This window comes from Heloderma suspectum, chromosome 2 (assembly GCF_057233095.1).
Source record: "Heloderma suspectum isolate Gila_16-S chromosome 2, 16-S_ref, whole genome shotgun sequence".
Lineage (NCBI taxonomy): Eukaryota > Metazoa > Chordata > Lepidosauria > Squamata > Helodermatidae > Heloderma > Heloderma suspectum.
In genome coordinates, this window is record NC_139459.1 from 266,558,118 (window position 1) to 266,581,328 (window position 23,211).

Consider the following 23,211-nt stretch of genomic DNA (forward strand, 5'->3'; position numbering starts at 1 on the left):
GGTCATTTCATTGTAGAAAAGGATGATATATTTAAAAAGTTAAACCATGTGCATGCTTGGCTGGCTGCCCCCTGACTATAAAATATTTTGTAAAATAAGAAAAAAAAGATGTTGCGGCAGGCAGCAACAGCTCCAGTCATGCCAGCTATAATTACCTAGCTGTACCACTGAGCACCTTTCTTATCAGGGAAACCAGGTGCTGACACCAGGACTGTTTGCCACTGTCCCCATCACCTGTTGCTTTCAGGGACAGGGTGCTCATCTGGGGCTCCTCACGCCTTGGGAGCCTGGAGTCCTGGACTTCAGCTCCAAGGCCTGGCCCTAGCTGGAACCACTTGTGCGTGGTTCACAATCACATTATTGTGATGCCCCTGTCTGTATTTTGATATCACCTTTTTGAGATGGACACAATATTTTTAATGTGGCAATATCATAGATTTTTATAAATGTGCCTTCCCCCCCACCCCCAGTCTCTTTCCTAATGATTCCCAACATTGAGCTAGCTTTCCCCCCGCTTTCTTTTCTTTCTTTCTCTTTGCTGAAGCACACAGCTGATATTTTCAGTGAGCTTTCCACCACATTCCTAATGGCTTGGATCCTAAGGTATGTTAACTTATGGAAGTTCATAGAATGGAAGTTTCTCATCATTTCCTCCACCAAAAACTTCAGTGGGCCCTCTTGAACAATATGGGATGAGGTGTGGTGGATTGCAGGGGAGAAGAGGGAACAGTAACTTTCCTTCCATAAACTTATTTATCTTATTATCTGAGCCAGAATTTGGGTGATTCCCCCCCCCCCATCCCACATTATTCATAAGGGGATGGAAAACTTTCTTCTGTGAACTTCCTTAAGTTACCTTGTTTTAGGATCCAAGACTTAGGCTTTTGTCTCAGTTAATCCAGACCCACATATACCAAAACTGCTTTGTTCATAATAATATGTAATTACAGATAATATATTAATTATCTTCATTTCCTGCAGTTTATCCAGCTTCTGTTGTTATCTATTTGTTTGAGGGGCTTTTATTGTAATCTTTTTTATTACAAATACAACATATTCTCTCTTCAGTAAAGAAAAAGAAAAAATACAACCTTCAAGTTGCTTTGCTGTTTCTCTGTTGCTGATATGCTCTTTTGTGATTGCCTTTGTTCTACTTTCTCACAATTCTCTCTGCCTACCTGTCAATCAGTTGTGAAATATTTTGTAGCAAATTGTTGCTCATGGGAAATCTGACTTTTGCTTTGGTCTTGAAGTAGTTTTACAGGATAGCACTCTTTATAGAAAGGACTGGGGAATCATTACATATTCTGTTATCAACATTTCACCAAAATGGCAGGGGCAAGCATACTGGGGAAATGTTATGAACTTACAGGTGAGCACAATATTATGAAACTAAGATTCATAATATGAAAAATCATTTAATACAATATGCTGCAGTAAAGATCTGCTGAAATTAATGTCTTTATTCCTATATAAATTGGATTTTTTGTGTATGTTTTGATGCTAAATATTATTCTATTATAGTTAATATATTTAAAACACCCTTTTCTTTTAACTTATCTTAACGTATTTAATGCCTACATTTGAAGCACTTTCACTACTGTTATTTTTCTTTTGACCTGCAAGAAAAGCTCACCTGATGTATGTGTGTGTGTGTATATATATATACATACACACACACACACACACACACACAGAGACACACACGCGCACACACTTCTAAAAGGATTGTTTTTGTTTGTTTTTCGTGCAGAGACCATAATAAAATCATAAAGGTTAGGAAACACTGCATAATTTTCTGGTGCTTGGCCATTATAAAAATTACACACAAATCAAAGTTAAGTACATGTAATGTCACATTGTTATAAAAGAGAGAGTTAAGCACATGCTTAACTTTCCCTCTCTCCTTGAAAGGTGAGGATCCTTGGTTAGAAAATACCATGAAATTACCTTGTTACACTTTACAATATGAATTATATAAATGCATTGACAGTTTCCCTTTTTTCTGATTAGAGTACTTCTTTACTATCATATAGACAACACATTAACATTTCTGACCCAGATTTGGTTTTTAGAGTTTTCTATCTCTGTTAAGCTGTAGGGAAATGTTGTAGAAGCCAAACCTGAAAATAGTGCTCCCAGAAGATATCCGGAGGACTATTATAATAGACAGGAGTCTCCTAATAAGCTAAATATTTTGCACTGCTGTGTATACAGCTGAGAATATTTCACCACGGATCACTACAGGAAAAAGAAAATGCCACAGGGTTGCTAAAATCACTTGGATTTCACCATCAGCCTTCCTTTCCCTCTCAAAAAACACAAATGTAGGTAGTCCGTTTCCTCCTCAAATCAGGTGGATTTGTACGCGGCAGTGCGTATGAGTTCTGGGAAAGAAGAATTTGGAATAGCACAGATGATGCTACATAATTCTCGAGAGGGGAGATGCCGGCCCTTATAGCTGGGTTGCTCTTGATCTTTAAACTAGTGGGAGTCCGGAATCTCGGGCTGAACTATTCCTACGAGGATTGGAGACTCACTGGAAATTTTGCGGAAGTCCTGCCGAGGTCAATTTCTAACAGGCAGATAGTTTTCAGCTTAGCGGTATACTTCTCTCCCTGTCTGCTCAGAAGTAAGCCGCATTACATTCAACGGGACTCTTGCTCTCTACTAAGTATAGGACTGCAGCCTCTGCCTCTTTCCTTCGCTCGACTGCTGCTGAGCTTGTCCCTTTCTCCAGGAAAGAAAGGAAAGCGAAAGGAGGGGAGGCCCAGGTCGTGTGCCCCACCCCACGCGGCGCCCTTTTGTTGGCGCTCCTCTTCTTCTCGTACAGGCACAGCGGCCGGCCTTCTAACAACGTGTAGGTGTGAGCCGGGCTGGCATCAAAAGGATAAAAGGCATGGCTGGCTAGGAGGCGACTGGAAAGAGGGGATGAAGCGCTGACGCGCACGAGTCTTCTGGCAGTGGGGATCCCAGAGTGGCTCCCAGCAACAAGTTCCAGCCTTCCTCGGTTCTGGATCGGCAGGAAGAGTGATTCTAAATATCTCGGGGCAATACTTTATCTAACACCCAGTCTTACATATCCGTCCCATGGAGTTCATAGTCTTCGTGGCTTCAGTTGACCTTAAGTACATTTAGGGCGCGATCCTACGCATGTTTAGATGGGGGGGGGGTTCCTACAAGAATTGTTCTAAGCATGCATAGGATTGCGGCTTTAGGCTGCAACCCTATGCACACTTCTCTGGGAGTAAATCCCACTGAACTCCATAGGACTTAACTCTGCACCGGACGTACATAGGATAGCAGCGTTAGGAGTTCAGCCTGAACTGACTTTGTTACAGCAAGACTCAGCTCACATTTTCTGCTCAAGAAGGCTCTCCGAAATGTTGGTGTGTGCCACACAAGTGATGATGCATAATTTCCCACGCGCAGCCATGTATCATGTCAGGAAGACTGATCTATGCGGGAGTATATCCTGTATTTTTTTTAACTAAAATTAAAACGTGAAGGAATGCTATATCCATCCCTGTATATGGATTTGTTATATTAGAAAGGAGCATATGAACATATGCCCAGATGCCTGGCGTTAGGAGATACTAAAGATCGCCAGGTAGAAGCTTCCTTTTCGGGAAACATAAAACCTTAGATTTCGAAAGCGACAACAAACCTCATCATACTGTTTCAATTAGTTTTACCTACCTGGCAGCAGAGAAGATCAATTCGCTCGAGGGCTAGTTAGAAAGGAAACTCCTGTCTACTATTTTCCTTTCTCTTCTTCCCGAGCTGGTTTTTCTAATTGCTTTCTAAAACTGCAATGAAAACAGTTCTGCCATGCACGACTCAGTCACTTCCAAAGTATTGTACAATCCCGATTAGGGTTTGGGATTAGGAGCGCTCTTTCTTAATATACTTTGAGGTGTTTGTTGGAAAGAGAAACTGGAAGGACACTACCTCTTTTACAAACTGCCTGCTGGTGCTCCCTTCATTCTTTGGACACTTCCGATGGCCAGTAAAAAATCGACAAGAATGTTCGTTTGTTTTTTAGTTGAAGGCGACTTTCTTTAATTAATATCCTCCTAGTAAATAGTGGAAGACTTTTGCTACAATCACTTTTCAGTTAAGGCATTCAGAAGTGGTTTTGATCAAAGTGAAGAAAATGGGGACTGGGGAGGCTTGTGTTATACTCTTAAATTAGGAATGAATGAAAATGGAGGCTTTTTAGTATTATTTCGGATTTGGGATAATTTTTAGATTTATAAAGGTCCCGCCCTCCGCCCGATCTATTAGGCCACATTCTGGTATGTTCGGTCATGGCGTTCTCGGATGCCTAGCATCTGTACCATCTAAGATGGTTAGGAATTATTAGACAGCCAACTCCAGCCAGACTAGGTGTTTTCCCGGTGGCTTGGGGGTGTCCAGAAGAGGGATTTCAATGGTATCTTAGGTGTCCCCCCCCTTTTTTTTTTTTGCGCGACGAATGAGACAGCCACCTGGGCGGGTTTCTCACATAACAAACGTTAATACTTCCACAGAGCTGCCGATGACAAGCTAAAGGGCAAATAAAAATAAAACAATAAAAATAATGTTTAAAATCTTATAACAATAAAAAATAATTTTAAAAATCTTATAACCCTTTCCACTTTTGAAGTCAGTGGTAGTATCTTTTTGATCAGGTTCTCCAACCTAGTGTTAACAAAAAGATTCCAGATTGCAACTGCATGGCACGGATACCTGTACACAGTCTGGGAAAACTTATTGAAACAGCCGCACTTTTTTCTTTCTTCCTGGGACATTTACCTGATAGCCCCTTTGTGCTTGGAATGCTTTGTATTCTCTGGGAATTTCTCAGGCCTTCCTTACCATCACTATACCCTTTATAAGGGCCTTTCCTCCCCCCGCCCCCCCGTCACTTCTATCTGCTGAGTAATTTGTACCGTTTGAATTCACCCCAGTGGCACCCACTTTGATTCCTGTACTTTGAAATGCAAACCTGCCCTTCAATGCAAATGCTCCAAGAGGTTGGCCCAATAAAAAGCCTTTCCTCAGGGAGGTGCCTTTGCAAAGTGGGGGAAAAAAAAAAAAACAACTGACCAAGACGTTCAGGTGAACAGCTAATCAGGAAGAGGCTGTGAGTTATCGGCCAGGGCAGGCCAGGGAAGAAGCTATTGCTGCGGCACACAGGGCACACTATGAACGCAGCGCCACTTGGGGATGATGTACGTGGGATATCTGTTGGATAAGGACACCAACATGTACCCCAACCCTGTCAGGCACCCTAGCCTGAACCTCAGCCCCCAGAATTATGTTCCTGTGCCCCCACAATACTCGGATTTTGCCAGCTACCACCATGTGCCAGGGATTAGCAGCGATCCTCATCACGGGCAACCGGCGGGAGCTTGGGGCTCCCCGTACACTCCCACCAAAGAAGACTGGCATTCTTATGGCGCAGGAGCCCCTTCGTCTGTCGCTAACCCGGGGCAGCTAGCATACAGCCCCTCCGATTTCAATCCCATACAGCCACCAGGCTCTGGACTGCTGCCTCCGCCCATGAACGCCTCAGTACCCCAGCTCTCCCCAAACGCGCAAAGGCGCACACCTTATGAGTGGATGAGGCGCAACGTTCCCACCAGCAGCAACAGTGGTAAGGAATTGTCTCTGTTCCTGACTGTCCTCTCTCTTGCTTCGGGGAGGGAAGGGGAGTGGGCTGGTTTAGGGGACAGGCTTCTGTTGTTCTGCCTTTACTTTTCACTCAGCACGATGGCCCCACTAGTTCCAGTCAGCCGAGTGCAGGACTGAGCCGGCAACTTTATAAGGTTTACTCTTCATTATCTTTCGCATATCAACTCGTAGACACAAGAGTTTGTGGTCGAACTGCATTTTAACATGAAGCAGTGCTGGAGAGATTGGCTGCCAAAAAACCAAGGCCATTTCAGACACGACAGTGCTTACATAGAAGGAAATTCTACTAAGCAGTTAACTTGCAAATTGTGTACAGATTGTCTTGTATAAAGTTCATACATGTAGATTTTTCGGTCCGTGAACCTGTGACTGGGGAGGAGCCATAACTCAGTGAGGCAGTGTATGCAGCTTTGCATGCTGAAGGTCTCACCCTCGGTCCCAGACATGTCCCAGACATGCAGGCGGCAGCTGGTGGGAAAGACCCCTGCCTGAAGAACCACTGCTCTTCAGTCAGAGCAGACAAATAGGCTGCCAGCCTGAGTCAACGATCGGATGCTGGACTAGACGGACCAACAATCTGACTCCGTCTAAGGTTGATTCATATGCTCATGATTGTTCATATAGGACTGGCCACAGCATCCCAAAGCCTGTATGTGTGTAAGTGATGGCCCCATGTGGAGGAATTGCACATTATGGCAACAGCTCCCAAAGTAAGCGTAGATAAATAGAATAAATGTTATATGTTAAATAAAATCAAACATTATACCTGGTGAAGCAGCTCCATTTAAGCTGACTGGAAATATACCTGGCTTTGACCATTTTCAGTATATCAGCGTAGTTACATCCAGGTTCGCAACTCAACACAGAGTAAGCTTTAGTTAAACTTAAGCCCCATTGAGCCCAATGTGACTTAACTGTGCATACCTGTTACTGGATCGTGGCCAGTGTCATGTATTAACAGTCAATGTGTTAATCACCTTGACAATGGCTAAACACATTTACATGGAAGTATGTCCCTTTTCTAGAATGTTATAGTCACATTTGTATTACTTAGTGCAGCAATTCCATCTTTTCCTCCTTAACGGATTTTCCACTGTAAGGAAAAGCCTAAGAAGTAATGGGAAAACATGGGAGGGTAATGAGCTGAAGATGGTCTGGACCCTCCCCCCACCCACCTGGTAAAGTTCCATGAATGAGGAAGGGTGATGGCACTATAAAAGCCTAATCTGGAAGCACCCACAGTCTCAGTAGCACACAAACAATTTGTAAACCTTAGTTCAGGGTGGGGAACTCTGGATGTTGTTAGATTCCAACTCCCATAAGTCCCAGCTAGCATGGCCAATGGTCATGAATGATGGGAGCTGTACGACAACAATATTTACAGGGCCACAGGTTCCCAAGACAGCTTTAGTTGGAATAAGTATGAAACTAAGTTCAAGAGGGAGTTCTAAGTTGGGGTGACAATGACACATAAAATTAATATGTTTTTGCTCATCTACATTGAAGGGGATGATTTTAGCTTTCAAAGAACCACCTCTAGTGTCCAGTATCATTGTCAAACACTTCACTCAGATTCTGGCACTGAGTCACAAGTTAATTTTTGTCTCATCTAGTAAAGCTGCAGTAAACAGCATTTTTCTTGCCTAGCCTTCTCTTCAGGTAAATATCACCATTCAGTGACAGAGAAGGGAAAATCAAATCATGTTGATTGCAAAGGCTTTTGCAACAGGAAAGAAATCATGAACCCTTTTTTGGAAGCTCTCCAGAACAGGCCCAGTTTTTGGAAGTCTAGTATCTGTATCTGGGTGAGTGGTTTAGCAGTTTCTGCTGAAATCGGAAAAGTAAGATAGTTATGAAGAGTCTGTTCTTGCCTTGTCAATACACTGCTACATCTGAAGTGCCACTATCCATGTTACTATTGAAAATAAGAAAATCAAGGTGGTACCTTGGAGAAAGTATGTGTGTGTGGTTTTTGGCCTTTGTGTTCACTAATCAAGAAGCTGCTGTGTTTAAATTGTTTATCAGCTTCCACAATATGTGGGGCATGTCACACTTTATGTTTTTAGTATGTACTTGCTAACAATGCAGTTATATAAGAAAGTGTCACTATGTTCAATGAGGCTTACCCCCTACTAAATTTGTTTTGGATTGTAGCCTGCAAGTATAATGCATGAATAAGACAAACATGTGTTTTGAAAGATTTGTACACTGACATAAAAGTGTCCATACTCCAGTTTCCCCCTACATGTTCACACCTTAAAATATATATGTTTCTTTCTCATAAGATGTGAAGTTGATTTTGCATACAGTGCACACAGCCAAAAAGATGCACAGGCTTCTATTATTTTGAACTGAGACGCTTCTTCTAGAACAGTTATGTATTTTTTCTTATCTATACTTCGTACTATTGTACTTCATGTATAACCATGTTCCACTATTTTAGTTACACTTCTGAACTCAGGTTATGAGTCCCTTTCAGGTCCTTACTAGAGGAGCTTACTGGGAACAACAAACCAGCTTTCTAGTAAACTGAGGCAGATGGGTAGAAACAGCTGACATTTTCTATTTGTGTGTGTGTGTAAATGTGCCAAGTGAAACTTGGAACCTAGTTTAAGCAAGCTGAAAGCTCACTACACTGGCTCCCCTTGCTAAATAATCTCAAATTGGCAATACCATATCAATTAATGAAGATGTTAAGTATTAGCAAGTGTAATGAGGCAACATGAGATGTGAGGATGGGTTTTAGTATATATGTATTTATTACATGTATATTGTACTTCTCTTTGATAGAACTCAAGTCAGTATGCATAGGATTCACAAGCAATCTCTAATCCAGGTGCTGACCAGAGTGGCTTGGCTTCAGCATGGTTGTTGTATCATGTGCCTACAGGTGATAACTGTGGTACTTTGTGAAGAATATAAGGTTACATGCCACAGTCTTCATCATCTGTTGTATGCTTTGTTTTTGTGGAGTATATGTATCTACTGTGTATGTGTGCATGTACAATCATTCACACGTAGTCAAGATCACTTAATGGGTACTGCCCAACACTCTTTAATCATGCTGTTGTATTCATGATCATAGCAATAAATAGGTGAATTTCCCACCTTTCAATTCATGCTTATAGATAAAATGGAAATTCTCAAATCTACATTAGTGAGTGTAAGTACAAAACCATGGAGTGTTAGTTATTCTGTGTTAATTGAGGCAAGAGTGAGTTTGAGACAGTGATGTGTCTGTGGTGTAGGGCAGCGTTGCATAATTTTCTGAGAAGTTAGGTATTGTACAAGAAGGATGAGTTGCTTATCACTGTAAGATGTAAAAACAATAGACTCTTGTGGCTGTTTTTTAAGATGTGAAAAGCTTATATCACGGTTGGTTTGATTAACATATTTATTATGATATGACCTTTCACAGGCCACTTCATCAGGTATAAGTTGTATGTATGTATGGGAATATGGCTGCTATCCTTCCCAGGTAAGTGAGAATAGGATAGTAGACATAATAGAAGTAAGCCCCGTTGAACTCAATTGACTTACTTATAAGTTCTAACTAGACATGTGTGCTGTAAAAAGAGTGTTTACATGACATTTATGTACTCATAGGGAGTTGTTTGTCCTCACATGAGCTGACTTTCTATGTTATTTTTTATGGAGGCAGCCTATGAGTGTGAGATAGGGGTATCTTTGTAGTATGTATGTCCACATGAGGACAGGGGTATCCTGTACTGTTTTGTTGGCATATAAAAAACTAGATTTCCACATATTTAATTCATGTTTTAGGGTTTTTTCCTACTTTATTTATCTGTCTTCCATGTATCACAGGGCAGTCTACATGGAGAAGGTCCCATTTTATTCTCGCAACAGCCCTGCCTGGTAGGTGGCGGACCGAGAGTGAACTTCGTGACTGAGATCAGTCCAAGCCCGACGTTCTGTTCGCTGTGCCGCCACACTGACTCTAGTTAGGTATTTTTAAAAAACGGGATTCTGTATTTGAAAATGCCCAAAATCCACCGTGGGAAAAGTGGCATTTTACAAACTGTAAATCAATTCAATGGCACTTTCTGTGGGCGGGAAGCTGTATGTGTTGAAGCGACACAACTGCGTAGTCAAACGCGCGAGGAGGGAAAGGGCGCGAGCGCCGCCGGCGAACTTTCCCGCCCAGCCAAATTCGCCTTGCTGCCTAATTCGCCGCAGGCAGCCGGGCCTCACTCATATGGTCTTCCTCGGGTCCTGCTTTTCCTCCTCGGAGTTCTCCAGCGCCGCACTCAGCCTTTCGCTACGTGGTGGCGCTGAACTCTTCAACTCTGCGCGGGAAGGGAGTTTTGAAGCGGGCTGCTCGGTGGGAAAGTGGAAGTTTCTCCGTAGGGAAACGCAAATGAACATGCAGCTGGAAAGACCCCGCAGGGCTGCCCAGTTCAAAGGCGGCAGGGCGGAGAGCTGGCTAATGAAAGGGGCTGCAAGCGCCTCCCTCAAGTCGAGTGCAAATTTACAAGCGTGCCCCTTTGTCATGCGGAGAGGCCGCGGTCCTGCGTGCGGCGGGACGCCCAGCGGCCTCATTGTCCTCACCTTCAGGGGCTGGGAAACGGGACTCTTGGCGCCCTTTGAAGTTGGGGCACCTCGAGGCGTTTTCAGTTTCCTGCATAACTCGAGTTTGGGCCGACCAAACAAGGCCACCGATGGCGCCTAGCCGCGCGCAACAGGCCTTGGCTTGGGCTAGCCCTTTCTTTTTCTGGCTTCAGTTCTGGCGCTCACGCAAGGTGGAAGCTTTTGCCCGCCCGCCCTTTCCTCGGATATGTCCGCGCGAGTTTGGTGTCCGGAGTGTGTGTGATATAAGATTCAGCATTTACTCATATACATAGGTGCTGGCTATCTAGACGAAAGGTTTTCCGGAAATCCAGCTTCAACTGGGAAAATGGCTTTTGAAAATCCATATCGTTTGGAACGTGGATACATAAATGTCATCGAAAACACTCCTTTTACAGCATGCATGTCTAGTTAGAAGTAAGTCAATTAATTCGTCTCGAACTATACATTCAAAATACTGTGGGCCTCGTCTAGCCAAAGTTAAGCATTTAAAAGTTCCATTGGTTTCAATGAGAGAGATTTAGGCGTGTGCTTAACTTTCCCATTGAAATCAATAGGACTTTAAGGGTGCAATCCTATGCATGTTTAGACCGAAAAAAAAGTCCTACAACTCCCAGCATGTCCCAGCCAGCATGGCTGCCTGGGGATGCTGGGAGTTGTAGGAGTTTTTTCTGTCTGAACACGCATAGGATTGACTCTAAAATGCTCAACTTGGGCTGGATTGTGTGTCCTTTTAAAATTCAAGCCCTGTTTTTACTCGCTGTCTTTTTTCCAAGTAAATGTTTAAACCCATCACAAAATTATCTCCAGTTTGGCATAATGTGGATTGACCTGTAAAACAGTGGGGGAGAGCCTGGAGCAACATCTTGACCAATCATAACTACTCCACTACCTTCTGTGTCTTGTACTGTATTTAGCAAATTCATTAATAAGAAATGTAATCACCGTCCTGTCATATACCCCCTGAAGCCTAGGCTTTGTAATAGGATGTCCCCAGAATGTTTCACTTATGTGGCTTCAGCCTTATTTGTGGTAAGTGATAATATAGCACATATACCCATACCAAAGTAGATATTGAGTCACTGGGAGTTGGGCAGGTTATGATATTGGGCAGGGTGGGCAACTTGTGGCCTTTTAGATTTTTTTGGCCTACAATTCCCATCACCCCTAGCCAGCATAGCCAGTAGTAAGGGATGATGTGAGTTGTAGGACAAAAAAAAATCTGGAGGGCCAGAAATTGCTCATCCCTGATAGAAGGTGACATCCAGTGTTGTACAGGCAGAAGGGAATTTGCAGAAGCTGACTTCCCTGCCCTCTGGTTCCCCTGGCAGCCCTCATAGCCCCCTGAGAATACTATACAGAGGGTCGGGGGATCCTCCTGAAGAGGGTGGGCAGTGGTATTGGGAGATAAGGAGGAAGAGGGGGATCCCCCCAAATTGGGTGGAAGCCCCTACTGCCTTGGCGGCGCTAACATACTATGATTAAATGTTTATAACAACAATAGCAGTTTAAAGTATAGTAATAAAGTATGAAGTTGTTAGATAAAATCTTTCATGGTTTTTATGGTATAAAGCCATAGATTTCATTAACCACAGCTATGCAGACTTTTTGCTGGTTTTCACATTGGTTATGCTGATCTATTATGTTTTGGACCTTGATCTTTTCATTTCATTGATTTCATTTACTTCACTTAAGAGACTGCAGGATGGATAGTATCTGGGGAACACATAAAGAAAGACTCACACTTTTGTTATCTATGTGTTTAACTTAAGAGCCATTTTAATCAGGAAAGGATTAAAATCCAGTTCTCATTAGAATTCATCAAAGACATGATATCACCTTAAGCCAGGTGATATTTTGAGGTCTTTGCGCAGCGAAAAGGAGGTCCTTTATTTTGTGGTGGTGGAAAACAAAAGAAGAAAAACCATTGTCACCACATTTTACTTAAGTGCATTAAGATAAAATGCACTCTCAAAACAACTCTAATTAAGTTAAATGATAATCTAATTTGATTAGATAATAAATAAATAAATAAAAATAACATGATTTGCTTGGCTCATAACTGTTAGATTAAGGACAAGGAAGTTATTGTCTCCTTGAATGCAATTGACCTGTTCCTTGTAAAGTGCCATGTACATAGATGGCACTATACACATAATAATTTAAAATATATTATTATAATAATATAAAAATAAATAAGGATATTTAACTTATAACACTGAAAATAAAGCAAACAGTTGCACATATTTTGAAAATTATTGTTCTAAGACATAAGAAGTATACTTTTTCAAGAAACAAGGTGGTTTTATTCCTAAAATAACTTCGTGAAGAATAAATTTAGTTAATAAAGTAATGCTTTAAAAATATTCTTGAGCCATTTCAAGATTCACAGCACTTGTGTTTTTCCCCAGTTAGTTGCTATACAGATTCTGGCTTCTATAGATAAATTCAGTATCAAATCTAATTGTAATCTTAATCTTACAATCAAATCTAATCTAAGATTATTGTAATTGAAAATGTTTTAATGTTGTATTTTAATATTGTATTTTAAATGTGATTTCAATATTTATTGTGAAACAGTGAGGGATATTATTATATTTAGCGGTATATAAGTGTCACAAATAAAATAAATAAATGAACTATTTCAACATGATCTTATCCTTCAGATAACCTAGTAATATTTTCCTAGAATCAGGAGAGATGTGGTATCCTGTGATTTCATAGATCTTTCTTTTCCAAAATTCTTTCTCTACATTTCTGAATAAATAGACATTTCTAAAAAAAACATGCATACATTTATATGAGGTGAGTTACATTCACTTTGTCCCATTTATTTTTTAAAAGTGCTAGATGGATTCTCTCAGTTTAATATTAAGTAAGTCATAGATTTTGTTTAACAGAACAAATATTTATTAGTCTACTCAATGCTTACATGACTAGACTTTTAAAATAAGCTACTTTATTCATGGATCCAACTTTATACCCTTTGCCCAGGCAAAAACCTTTCCAATTTGATTCTCTTATTGACATTAATAGGAAGCCTTTTGTGGTTGTGTAAACAACTGCAGAATGCATGGTTTCAAGGGGAATATCACAGAACCAGGGAACTAGGAGGAATTTGTTACAAACCAATGGCACCAGATGCACATTCAGAAAATGCGAAGGGTTTTTTTAACATAAAAGTTTACTTTGAAATAAAAATAGAAAATAAGGCAACAATGAGAAAAAACACCATATACAATTACAACACGATTGCTAATTAAGAAAAAAGGAAATGATGAAAAAATGAAACTCACTGACTGCAGTCCTTAGTATACAATGTGTAGGAGTGTGTGTGGTACAATTAGAGTAAAACAGTCTGAGGAGGAGATCTTTAACTACTGAGAGAGTTTGGATGTGTAAGTTGTATAACTGATCCATAGTCAGAAGAACATCTGTGCAGATATGAAACTTTTAATGCTTATAGGTTGGCATAATTGAACTCTTCTGCTAACGCAAGCCACTTTCATTTCAGTTGGGTCAATGCTGGTAAAGCACTTCGTAAACAGGAGCTGTTCTGTGAATGGTTGGCCCTAGGTATATGCTATTATTTCAAAGCCTTAAACCTTTAAAAATGCTTTCCATAACAAAAATAAAAAAGTAATCTGCTTAGGGGTATGGATAGCATAGATAACAGATAACATTTTTAAATGAAACTATATAAGCACATAATTAATCAGCCTGGATAGATTAATGGTTGGTATCTTGGTGCAACTGGAGTAGAAAATTAGCATTTCCCCAACAAATATCAACAGTTTAATTATGCAAGTTATAAATTCTAACACCAGAAGGCTGTAAATTGAAGGCTCCTGCTCAGTCCCTTCTTGAATAAACAGCTACTAGGATATATTCTGAGGACTGCTGGAAAATAATGTGTTGGTATTATCAAATCTTAACTAGGGAGAAAGGGGGAACTCTAGAGATTATTTAATTTTCAAGATACCCAGGATGGCATTATTAAAAGCATAAAGCACCATGATCCTATATGATATTTAGTTGCACTGATAGTAATGGAACTTATTTCCACATGCTTAGGACAGGGTCAGTCATTTAAATTTCTTAAAAACAAGGATAAACACAATTGCTTAACTTGCAAAATTTTGTCTACTAACTCCTAAAACAGGAGCAGCTGATCTGAACCAGTTTGAACACCTTGATTTCTAAACTAAACAGATATACTGGCTTGTGTAGTTTATGCATCACTGCTATATATAGGAAATGGAATAATTTTAAATTTTATTGTTTCTGGCATTTATAGACCACACTCTCTGCCAAAAGGAAGAGCATCTGAGGTGATGAATAACATGCAATATAAAATGCAATCTAAAACTTCTTATCAAATTATACTAAACTTAAAACCAGAATAATAACAATATGAAAATACATTGAAATTCAGCATAAACAAAATGCATTGTCAATCAGCATTGCAGCAGCAGGAATTCTAAAAAGACTCAGCAGTCAGGAGATGCTTTCTTCAATAACAAGTTCCCTTGTTGCAAACAACAACAACAAAGAAACCTGAGAGAGGAAGCCTTAAGGGTTTCACTAAGAAGAGAGTTCTAGTGTATGGGTACAACTACCGAAAACTCCCTGCCTCATGCTCTTACAGAGCAAATACTGTGTAGGGACAAAGAGAAGGGCTGTAACCTCAGATCTTAAAGAATGGGGAAGAACATACAGGTCAAGGCATTCCCTCGTAAAGATAAACCCAGAATGTTTGGGGGTTTTAAAAGCCAATAGTAGCACTTTGAACTAGGTCCCAGAGTTTATTAGCAGCCAGCATATTTGAGCCAAAATCGGTGTAATGTGCTCAAGGGCTTGTTCTCTTTAGTAAGCAAGCTACCACGTTCTACACAAGTAACAGCTCCTTCAAGGAAAAACCTATGAAGTGGTGCTGCGATGGCAGGATTTGGGGGCAAAAAAACAGAGTTCTATTCAGCAGAGTAATTGGGGGGGGGGGCAGGGCAAACTCAGCAGGACTGGCTTACCATATTTTGAAGTATAAGAAGTAATACACATTACCATCTAAAGTTCGGGTGCTGAACCTCTTTCAGCCTGAGGGCTGGATTCCATTTCAGAGAAGCTCTCAGGGGCTACGTTCCTGTGGTATACAGGGCTGAAGGCAAAATGCAGCAGAGGCAAAATTGTGGGCCCAAAATGCCAGCGTATTGCAGCTTAAAGCTCTTTCTGCCAGTAACTGAGTCTTAGGAGTGGCATTTCAACCATTTAGAAGTGTGTGTGTGGGGGGGGGACTGAACAAAAGCCAGGAAAACACCAAGCGGCTGGGGGGAAAGGGGAAGGGTGTGTGACTATAGGGGGAACCCCAGAGACCCAGACTTGGCCCCTAGGTTGGCCGGATTTGGCCTCTAGGCCTGAGGTTCAGTACCCCTAATCTAAAGAGAAGGCCTCGTAAGAGAGGTTCAGTACCCCTAATCTAAAGAGAAGGCCTCGTAAGAGAGGTTCAGTACCCCTAATCTAAAGAGAAGGCCTCGTAAGAGAGGTTCAGTACCCCTAATCTAAAGAGAAGGCCTCGTAAGAGAGGTTCAGTACCCCTAATCTAAAGAGAAGGCCTCGTAAGAGAGGTTCAGTACCCCTAATCTAAAGAGAAGGCCTTGTAAGAGAGGTTCAGTACCCCTAATCTAAAGAGAAGGCCTTGTAAGAGAGGTTCAGTACCCCTAATCTAAAGAGAAGGCCTTGTAAGAGAGGTTCAGTACCCCTAATCTAAAGAGAAGGCCTTGTAAGAGAGGTTCAGTACCCCTAATCTAAAGAGAAGGCCTTGTAAGAGAGGTTCAGTACCCCTAATCTAAAGAGAAGGCCTTGTAAGAGAGGTTCAGTACCCCTAATCTAAAGAGAAGGCCTTGTAAAAGAGGTTCAGTACCCCTAATCTAAAGAGAAGGCCTTGTAAGACCAACATTACCAGTGGTCCCATGTATGACAGTTTTCAATAATCTAGATGAGAGTTTACCAAAGCTTGGGTGGCTGAAGTAAGATCCTGGCCAGAGAGAAAGGACTGCAGCCAACTTGTTGACAAAGGTGGTAAAAGTTGCTACAAGCCACTCATGCCATTGACTTTAAGAGCAATGCTGGATCCACCAGTCTGAGACTACACATATTCCTTCAAGGAGAACCCCTTTTTAGAGGGCATTAAGTACTTGCCAATTAATTTACTTTAGAAGTAAATGAAGTAAGTAAGAATCCTCTTTTGAAAATGCCTATGTTATTTTTCACACCTAAAAAATAGTATTACACCTCAGGGCTAAAATAGACACAGTGTGGAAGATCCATGAAAATAATCTCTCACTGTTTAAAAAATGTTAATAATGATTCAGATTGGGACTGTGGTACTACAGAAGGGAGATTTAGAGATTATAACCCTTCTCTGTATTATAACCCTTCTGTTTTCCCAGTTGAAATCACCTCTTCCATCCCCAAGCTGCTTGTCATACACAGGACAATTATCAACTTCAGGGGAGAATTTTATGTGGGGAAACGGCCAGTGGAGGCTGATGGCTTCAGTTTCAGAGGGGCGGTGGTTCCATTCTGGGTTTTAGTTAGAACCAGCCGGAACTCTAAAGGTGCTATCCAGGGTGCTGCACCCTATCCTCAAAATGTGTTCAGCAGCTGGGAAAGCAACTTTAGAGCTCTGGCTGGTTCTAGCTAAAACCCAGAATGGAATCACCACCCCTCCAAAACAGGAGCCACCAGACTCCACTGGCAATGGCAGGGCCGATGTTCTTTACAGTTATTTCTGAATGCTGAGAAATTTGCTGCACGTAAGACTCTAAGTAACAGAACATATAAGGCTTCAAATTTATATGTAAGGTGAGAAACAAGGACTGCAATTCTAAACATATTTACTACCATATAAGTCCCACTGAACCCAGAGAGACTTACTTCTTTCTGAGTAAACATGCTTAGAATTTCACTGCAGAGATATGAAGCACATTCCAGAAAAACTTAGTAATAACTAATGTTCATAAAAATTAATGGGACTTTGTTGCGATTTGTTGATTTCTAGCCATATTAATATTGTTGGAATATATTTGGGCTACAAAACAAGTGCTAAGCAGAAGTAAAGCAAAATAGGTTTCTGCAGTTATTGTTAATTGTTGCCTCTTTTCCTGTGCAGAGTGTTCACAAACTATGTGTGAATGTCTTGCACTTCTTAATTGCAATTTTTCACAGATTTCCTTGTGATTTCATTGTCTCCCCACCTTTATAAATGGCCCATTTGTAGTTTGCTGCACAAGTTTTATATCTAAGCTTTGAAACTCACCCTTCTTTGTTTAGTTATATAAGTAATGTAGCATAATTTCTGTCCTCTGGTTTAGGTAATTTTTCAAAAGCAATGAGTTTCCAATATTTTGTTGCTAGAGAAGATTCAAGTTTGGCTATTATCACTCTGGGCTAAGCAAACAGTGGTGATGACAAAGGCGTATTTGAATGCCAGTGATAAGCTGATGTTCACATGTTGCAGAAACCAATTGATTATAATCTAAATTAATATTGTCAGAAATATTTTCTTGCCAAGTTTCTGTTATGGTAAGACTATGAATTCAAATTAAAATCCTGTCAGATGGACAATTTTAGTCTCAAAATACTGCTGCAAGGTTCATTTCAATGTCTTAATAGATTCTTTAACAGACTGACTTTTAATTTTTGTATGTAATTCTTATGTTAGTTTATTGTGGATTTTCTAGCATGATAAACTTTGATGTTTGTTTTCAGTGTGGAACACATCGCTGCCAAAGCCCTGAACACTGATAGCTTCTCCTTTGCATACAGAGATACATATAGAGGTATACTATATGTACACACAACTATGCACGTACACACACAACTCTTCCTTAAATTATTAACCACAGTATGACCTCATATGAGATGTGTTGAGCAGCCAGCAGCACTTTGTGCAAGGTATAGCCTTTTAAATTTTCTTTGAAGTATACTTTGTTTCAGGTTTTAGAAGAAAGTAGCCTCCCTTTAACTTTAAATATCCCTCTGTTTTTAACATATGTATCTAATGTTCACTGTACATTAAATGTACCAAAATTAAAGATCTGAATGGACAATAAGGGATTCCAGTGGTGACAGATAAAAGCCAGAGAAGCCCTTTAAGACAGCCTTTTCCAAACTGGTGCCCTTCAGATGTGTTGGACCATAAGTCCCAGCATCCCCCAGCCAGCATAGCTGGGGGATGCTGGGAGAAAGCTGCTTTAAGCAGTCATATTGTAACAGTATTAACATTATGGATGATAGGCAGAGCAGGTCTAATTTTTCTTTTACATATGCACATATTAATTTCATGACTTGCATAATTGCATCAGCAAGAACTAGACTGTTCTAGTCCATTCCTCATGTGTGTTTTCTTGGAACCAAGTTCCACTGAGTTCCAGAGGGCATGCTCTCAAGTAAGTGTGAAGATGATTGCAGATTTTACCCTTAAAACTGGCAGTGCAATCTCTGCCCATGATGTCCATGTAATCTTTTAAAAATTAGATTTTTAAAAATGAAGTTATGCACTGCATTGTAATATAATGGACAACTACATATATCTGTATATTTTTCAGAGATAGTTTGATTTTAGTATAGATTATTGTTTATATGCTGCCTCTTTGTTCAAAGACAATCAGACTGGCTTACGTTAAAAAGTTAACACAACCAAGTTAGAACAATAAAGCCATTACACAGAATGAAAATGGCAGCACTTAAAACAATTTAAAAGACAGCAATACAAAACCTAAAACTATACAGATGGCAGATTTCGAAAGAAAATACTAAGCAGCAGATCTTAGATTAGAAGCTGACTGGAATAATAAGGTATTTACTAATGGTCTAAAGACAGGCAGAGAGGGAAACTAGTGGATCTTCACCCAGAGGAGCATCCACAGTCTTGGCATTGCCACTGCAGAGATCCTGTCTCTCACACCGACCCACCTGTTGTTCTCATGTAAAGATGGGACTGAGAAAAAGTTGGGGAGGTTCATATGGGAGCAGGTGGCTTCTGAGGTAAGCTTATCCTGAGCTGTTTCTACCACTATTCATGCCACAGAAGCCTGTTATTCAAATGAGCTCCAACTCCTAAAACAAAATAGCAGCAGCCTAATCTAGATTCTGGGCACACGTCTTCAACTGATGGGTCAGGATCCACAACCATGCTGTTCCCCAACCTGAGTTGCACCAATGCCACAATTTCTATCTCATTCAATTGTTTTATAAGAAGTAAAGAAAAAGAGACTGAGAAATCGAGCAAGAAGGAGGAAGTAAAGGTGCTTCCAGATGAGGCTTTTATCGTGCAATTACCATATCTCATTCACAGAATGTTATGGTGGTGGTGATGTACATGAGGCTTTTTATTTCGCAGTTTACCGGGGCTTCTGTTTCTGCATTCTAAGTGAGATAAAGATCAGCTTTACACAGGCAAGTTCTTTGCAGCCTCAGGGAGGACAGCAAGCCATGAATCAGTGGGTCTCTGAAGGGATTCAAGGGAGACTTTCTGTTGCTGCAGAGCAGCGTGGGGTGCATGTGGCTTTGTTGCTGTCAGCTGTTTACGTCGGCGGGTCGCCATCTTCTTCCTCCCCAGCCAGCTCCGTGCTCACTTTGAGCCTTTCCTAATGCAGCCAAGAAAACTCTTCTCCCAGCCCAGGTTTTTTTTTTTTGGCAGGATATAGATCAAAAACAGTTGGATGTGCCCTGGAGGCTGATGGCATCATGTAAATGACCCACAAATGTCCATGAGTGACCAATCACAAGTGCACAATAGATGCCTCGTGTAAAGACAGCTTTTGTCTTTCACTTGTAAATCTCCTGTGTTTTCCCACTGCTGCTTCTGTCGTTTTTATTTCTACAAAAACTTCCTTAAGGAGGATAAAATGGAATAGCTGCACAGTGTCTTTTGACTGTTAGCACTAGGAGCCATCTGTCTGGAAGTATCCTAAGAAAACAAGAGGAGAGGGAAGAGAATGAGACATACAGAAAGACATGATATATGGTTAATCTTTTAAAAAGTTGGTTCCATTGCAAGGTTGGTGCTAAACTTGGGTTCCAGATGTAAGAAAAGTTACTAATGCTGCAATCTTGTACCCACTTACCTGGCAGTAAGACTGACTGAGTTCCATGGGAATTACTTCTGAGCTGACATGTATAGGACTGTGCTGTGAGTTAAGCGATACGGACTGTGTTTCCTAGGTAAAAATATAGACAGTAACATGGATTTAGATACAGATTACCACAAGTTTAACTGGACCTGACACTGGACATGTTTCAGTGAACGTTAAATATTTTGAGCTTCATTGCTATTAATGGCAAGGTTACCAAGGAACAAGTGTTTCATTCTCCCATTAAAACCAACAAAATGTAGTACTTTACTGACTAGATCATTCCCAGCAATTCTGTTTATGTGGTTGAATAAGAGAGGTTCAGCGATTTATATAAAGCAATCAGCTAACCAAAATAATGTTGTAAGTAGAAAAAAATGTGGAGGGAACACCGCCCCCCCCCCCCCCGCCACAGTGTTTCTTAAACTTGTGTTTTTGGGATTTTGCTGGCCATATATGTCCTTTTTTTTCAGGCAATGTGGCCCTGTCAAAGAAGCTGTGTAAAAATCCTTAGTTAATGAACTTGTTCAGTTTACCTTGCTCATGCCATGTGTGTATCCTCAATTTTATGTATTCAGCAGGCACCACACTGGATTTGTGCTCGAAATGTTAGCTCTCCTGGCACACTGAATTAATCTCATATTAAGGCTCACTGGCCATTCAGAATTTTGGAGCAGTTGTTGATAATGGAGCTAGGTTAAAAGGCCAGGTGTTCAATAAAATTAAAGCATCGTTTTAAATCCAGAGACACCAAGAGCTCCTAATTTTTAATGTATTCCAGGTTAGATTTTGTCATTACTTCCTATAGTTTGGGATACATAACATGGATGTACCACTGCATATCGTGAGCTCTTGGTTTTCCAGACCACAGGTCAGCAGAAGGTAGATTGGGATCTACTAGTAGATCTCTGAGTGATTTGCAGTACATCAGCAAGGATTTCTGATTCCCAGTTGTTTAACAGTAGCAACAGCAAAATTACTCCCTCCCCAAATTGTACTGCTGAAATGAAGAAAGCTTGGAGACCCAGTGGTAGCCAGGAGTGGATTTTGTGTTGAAGCACTATGGCCTCCATTCATTGCGTCCATTAATTGCATTCAAAATAAATTCCTGGGCTCAGAATTCTTCAGTTCAGCAGGTATGCCTTCTTTTGCATTTGGCTCTGGTTGGTGGATCTTGGGGTTGTAATAAATAGTGGATCCCACAGCCTGAAGTCTTCCCACCTGTGGTGTAGAAGACTATGATAACTAATCTAGATGTAATATGTGGGGTGTCTCCCAATATTTTTCATTTTTACTTTAATGTAGCTGCAAGGGCTGGGGGGGTTATAATTTGATTTGAGCAGAGGGGCTTAACCTTTTTGCCATTCCCACAACTGCTTTCTCACCTGTGGGCCAAAAGACAGTCTTTCCCCCTGCGTAGAGAAAAGGTGCTTGAGAGAGGAACATTTTGATCAGGAAACAGAAAAAGTGTTAAGCACTCTCCCCCATCCTCACCAGCGCCATCAAAGAAAAATGAAACCTATTTGGGAGACATTTCTCATTTTATGTCTAGTTTGGCCCTGAGTTTACTTAGGGCTCCATCACACGGAGCTTTTATCCTGCGATTGAGATTGCTCCTTCACAGAAGTTTGCAGGCTCTTTACATCATGCTGTGACCCTCCAGGGTGTCTCCTACAATAAATGCCCTTTGTTCCATTTTTAAATAGATCGCAGATAATGAGCTATCAAATCACCCCATTGTGTTCCACTTCAGTTTCCTCTGTGAAAAGAGTAAAAGCGGCAAGAAGAGGAGCGAGATCAATGAAAGATAATGGAAGACTCAAATACGGGGAGAAGGAGGGGGAAGGGAAAGGAAGCACGTGAAAAAGGGCGTCGTTGTGATCCTGCATTTAAAACAGAAGCAGAAAGCCCCGTTTTAAATGTAGGATTTTAGGCTGGTGTAGAGATGCCCTTAGGCTAGACCTACACTACTGCTTTCTAGCGGTATTGAAATGCATTTCTAACTGTTGGGGCACATTACACATTCAATGTACCAGTTTTGTAGTGTTATTTCCTGCTTTTTATTCCACGTTACCCAATATACCGCAACAAATCTCATTGTGTGTCCTACAAGGTGTAAATATGCAAAAGGGATATAGCGTCACCATGATGGGATCATAATGATATGACATAAGGTGTAGATCTGGCCTTAGTGTTATCAAATGCTTCTGCTGTTAATCTTGTGAAAAGGCTCTTTTCTTCTAATCCACATCAATCATTTCATAAATTCATTAATTTTTGTGAACCGCCCAGAGAGCTTTGACTGGGGGTGGACAGGATAAAAATGTAATAAATAAATAAATAAATAAATAAATCCTGGTAGTTTTGCCCTATACAGTAGATGCTGGATTAAAGAACATTCTGTGCTCAAACACATGCTACCTCTCTCTCCACCTGTGTAATCAATCTACACCATGCATTTTCAAATGCTTCTTTTCACAGGCCAGCTGAAAATTTTGGGGGGGGTCTCAGCGCACCACTTAAACTTGTTTTTGTTCTGCAAATTAAAACATTTATTTATTATTTTTCTATACTACCCAATAGCCAAAACTCTCTGAGCGGTTCACACTTCATAGTTGGTATTCTAATACTTTAAAAAACAACAACAACAACAACAACTTCAGCGCCAGGTTCATCATCAAAACCAGCATCGTATTATGAAAAACACAGGCCGTAGGCCAGCCCACTGAGAAGGACCTCTTAAACTGGTACGTTTTTAGGGAAAAATTAGTAGACTACATCAGCGCCATATTGTGAAAATCACGAGACCTAG

General features: G+C 40.8%; 1 protein-coding gene across 1 annotated transcript in view; it reads left to right on the forward strand.

Annotated features, from left to right (window-relative positions):
- Positions 1 to 5,058: 5,058 nt before the first annotated feature.
- CDX1 (caudal type homeobox 1) overlaps positions 5,059 to 23,211 on the forward strand; it is a 41,131-nt gene continuing 22,978 nt past the window's right edge. The window contains exon 1 of the mRNA XM_084832427.1: positions 5,059 to 5,641. Within this exon, the coding sequence (XP_084688553.1) occupies positions 5,212 to 5,641 (430 nt within the window). The 5' untranslated portion in view covers positions 5,059 to 5,211. The remainder of the gene's footprint in view (positions 5,642 to 23,211) is intronic.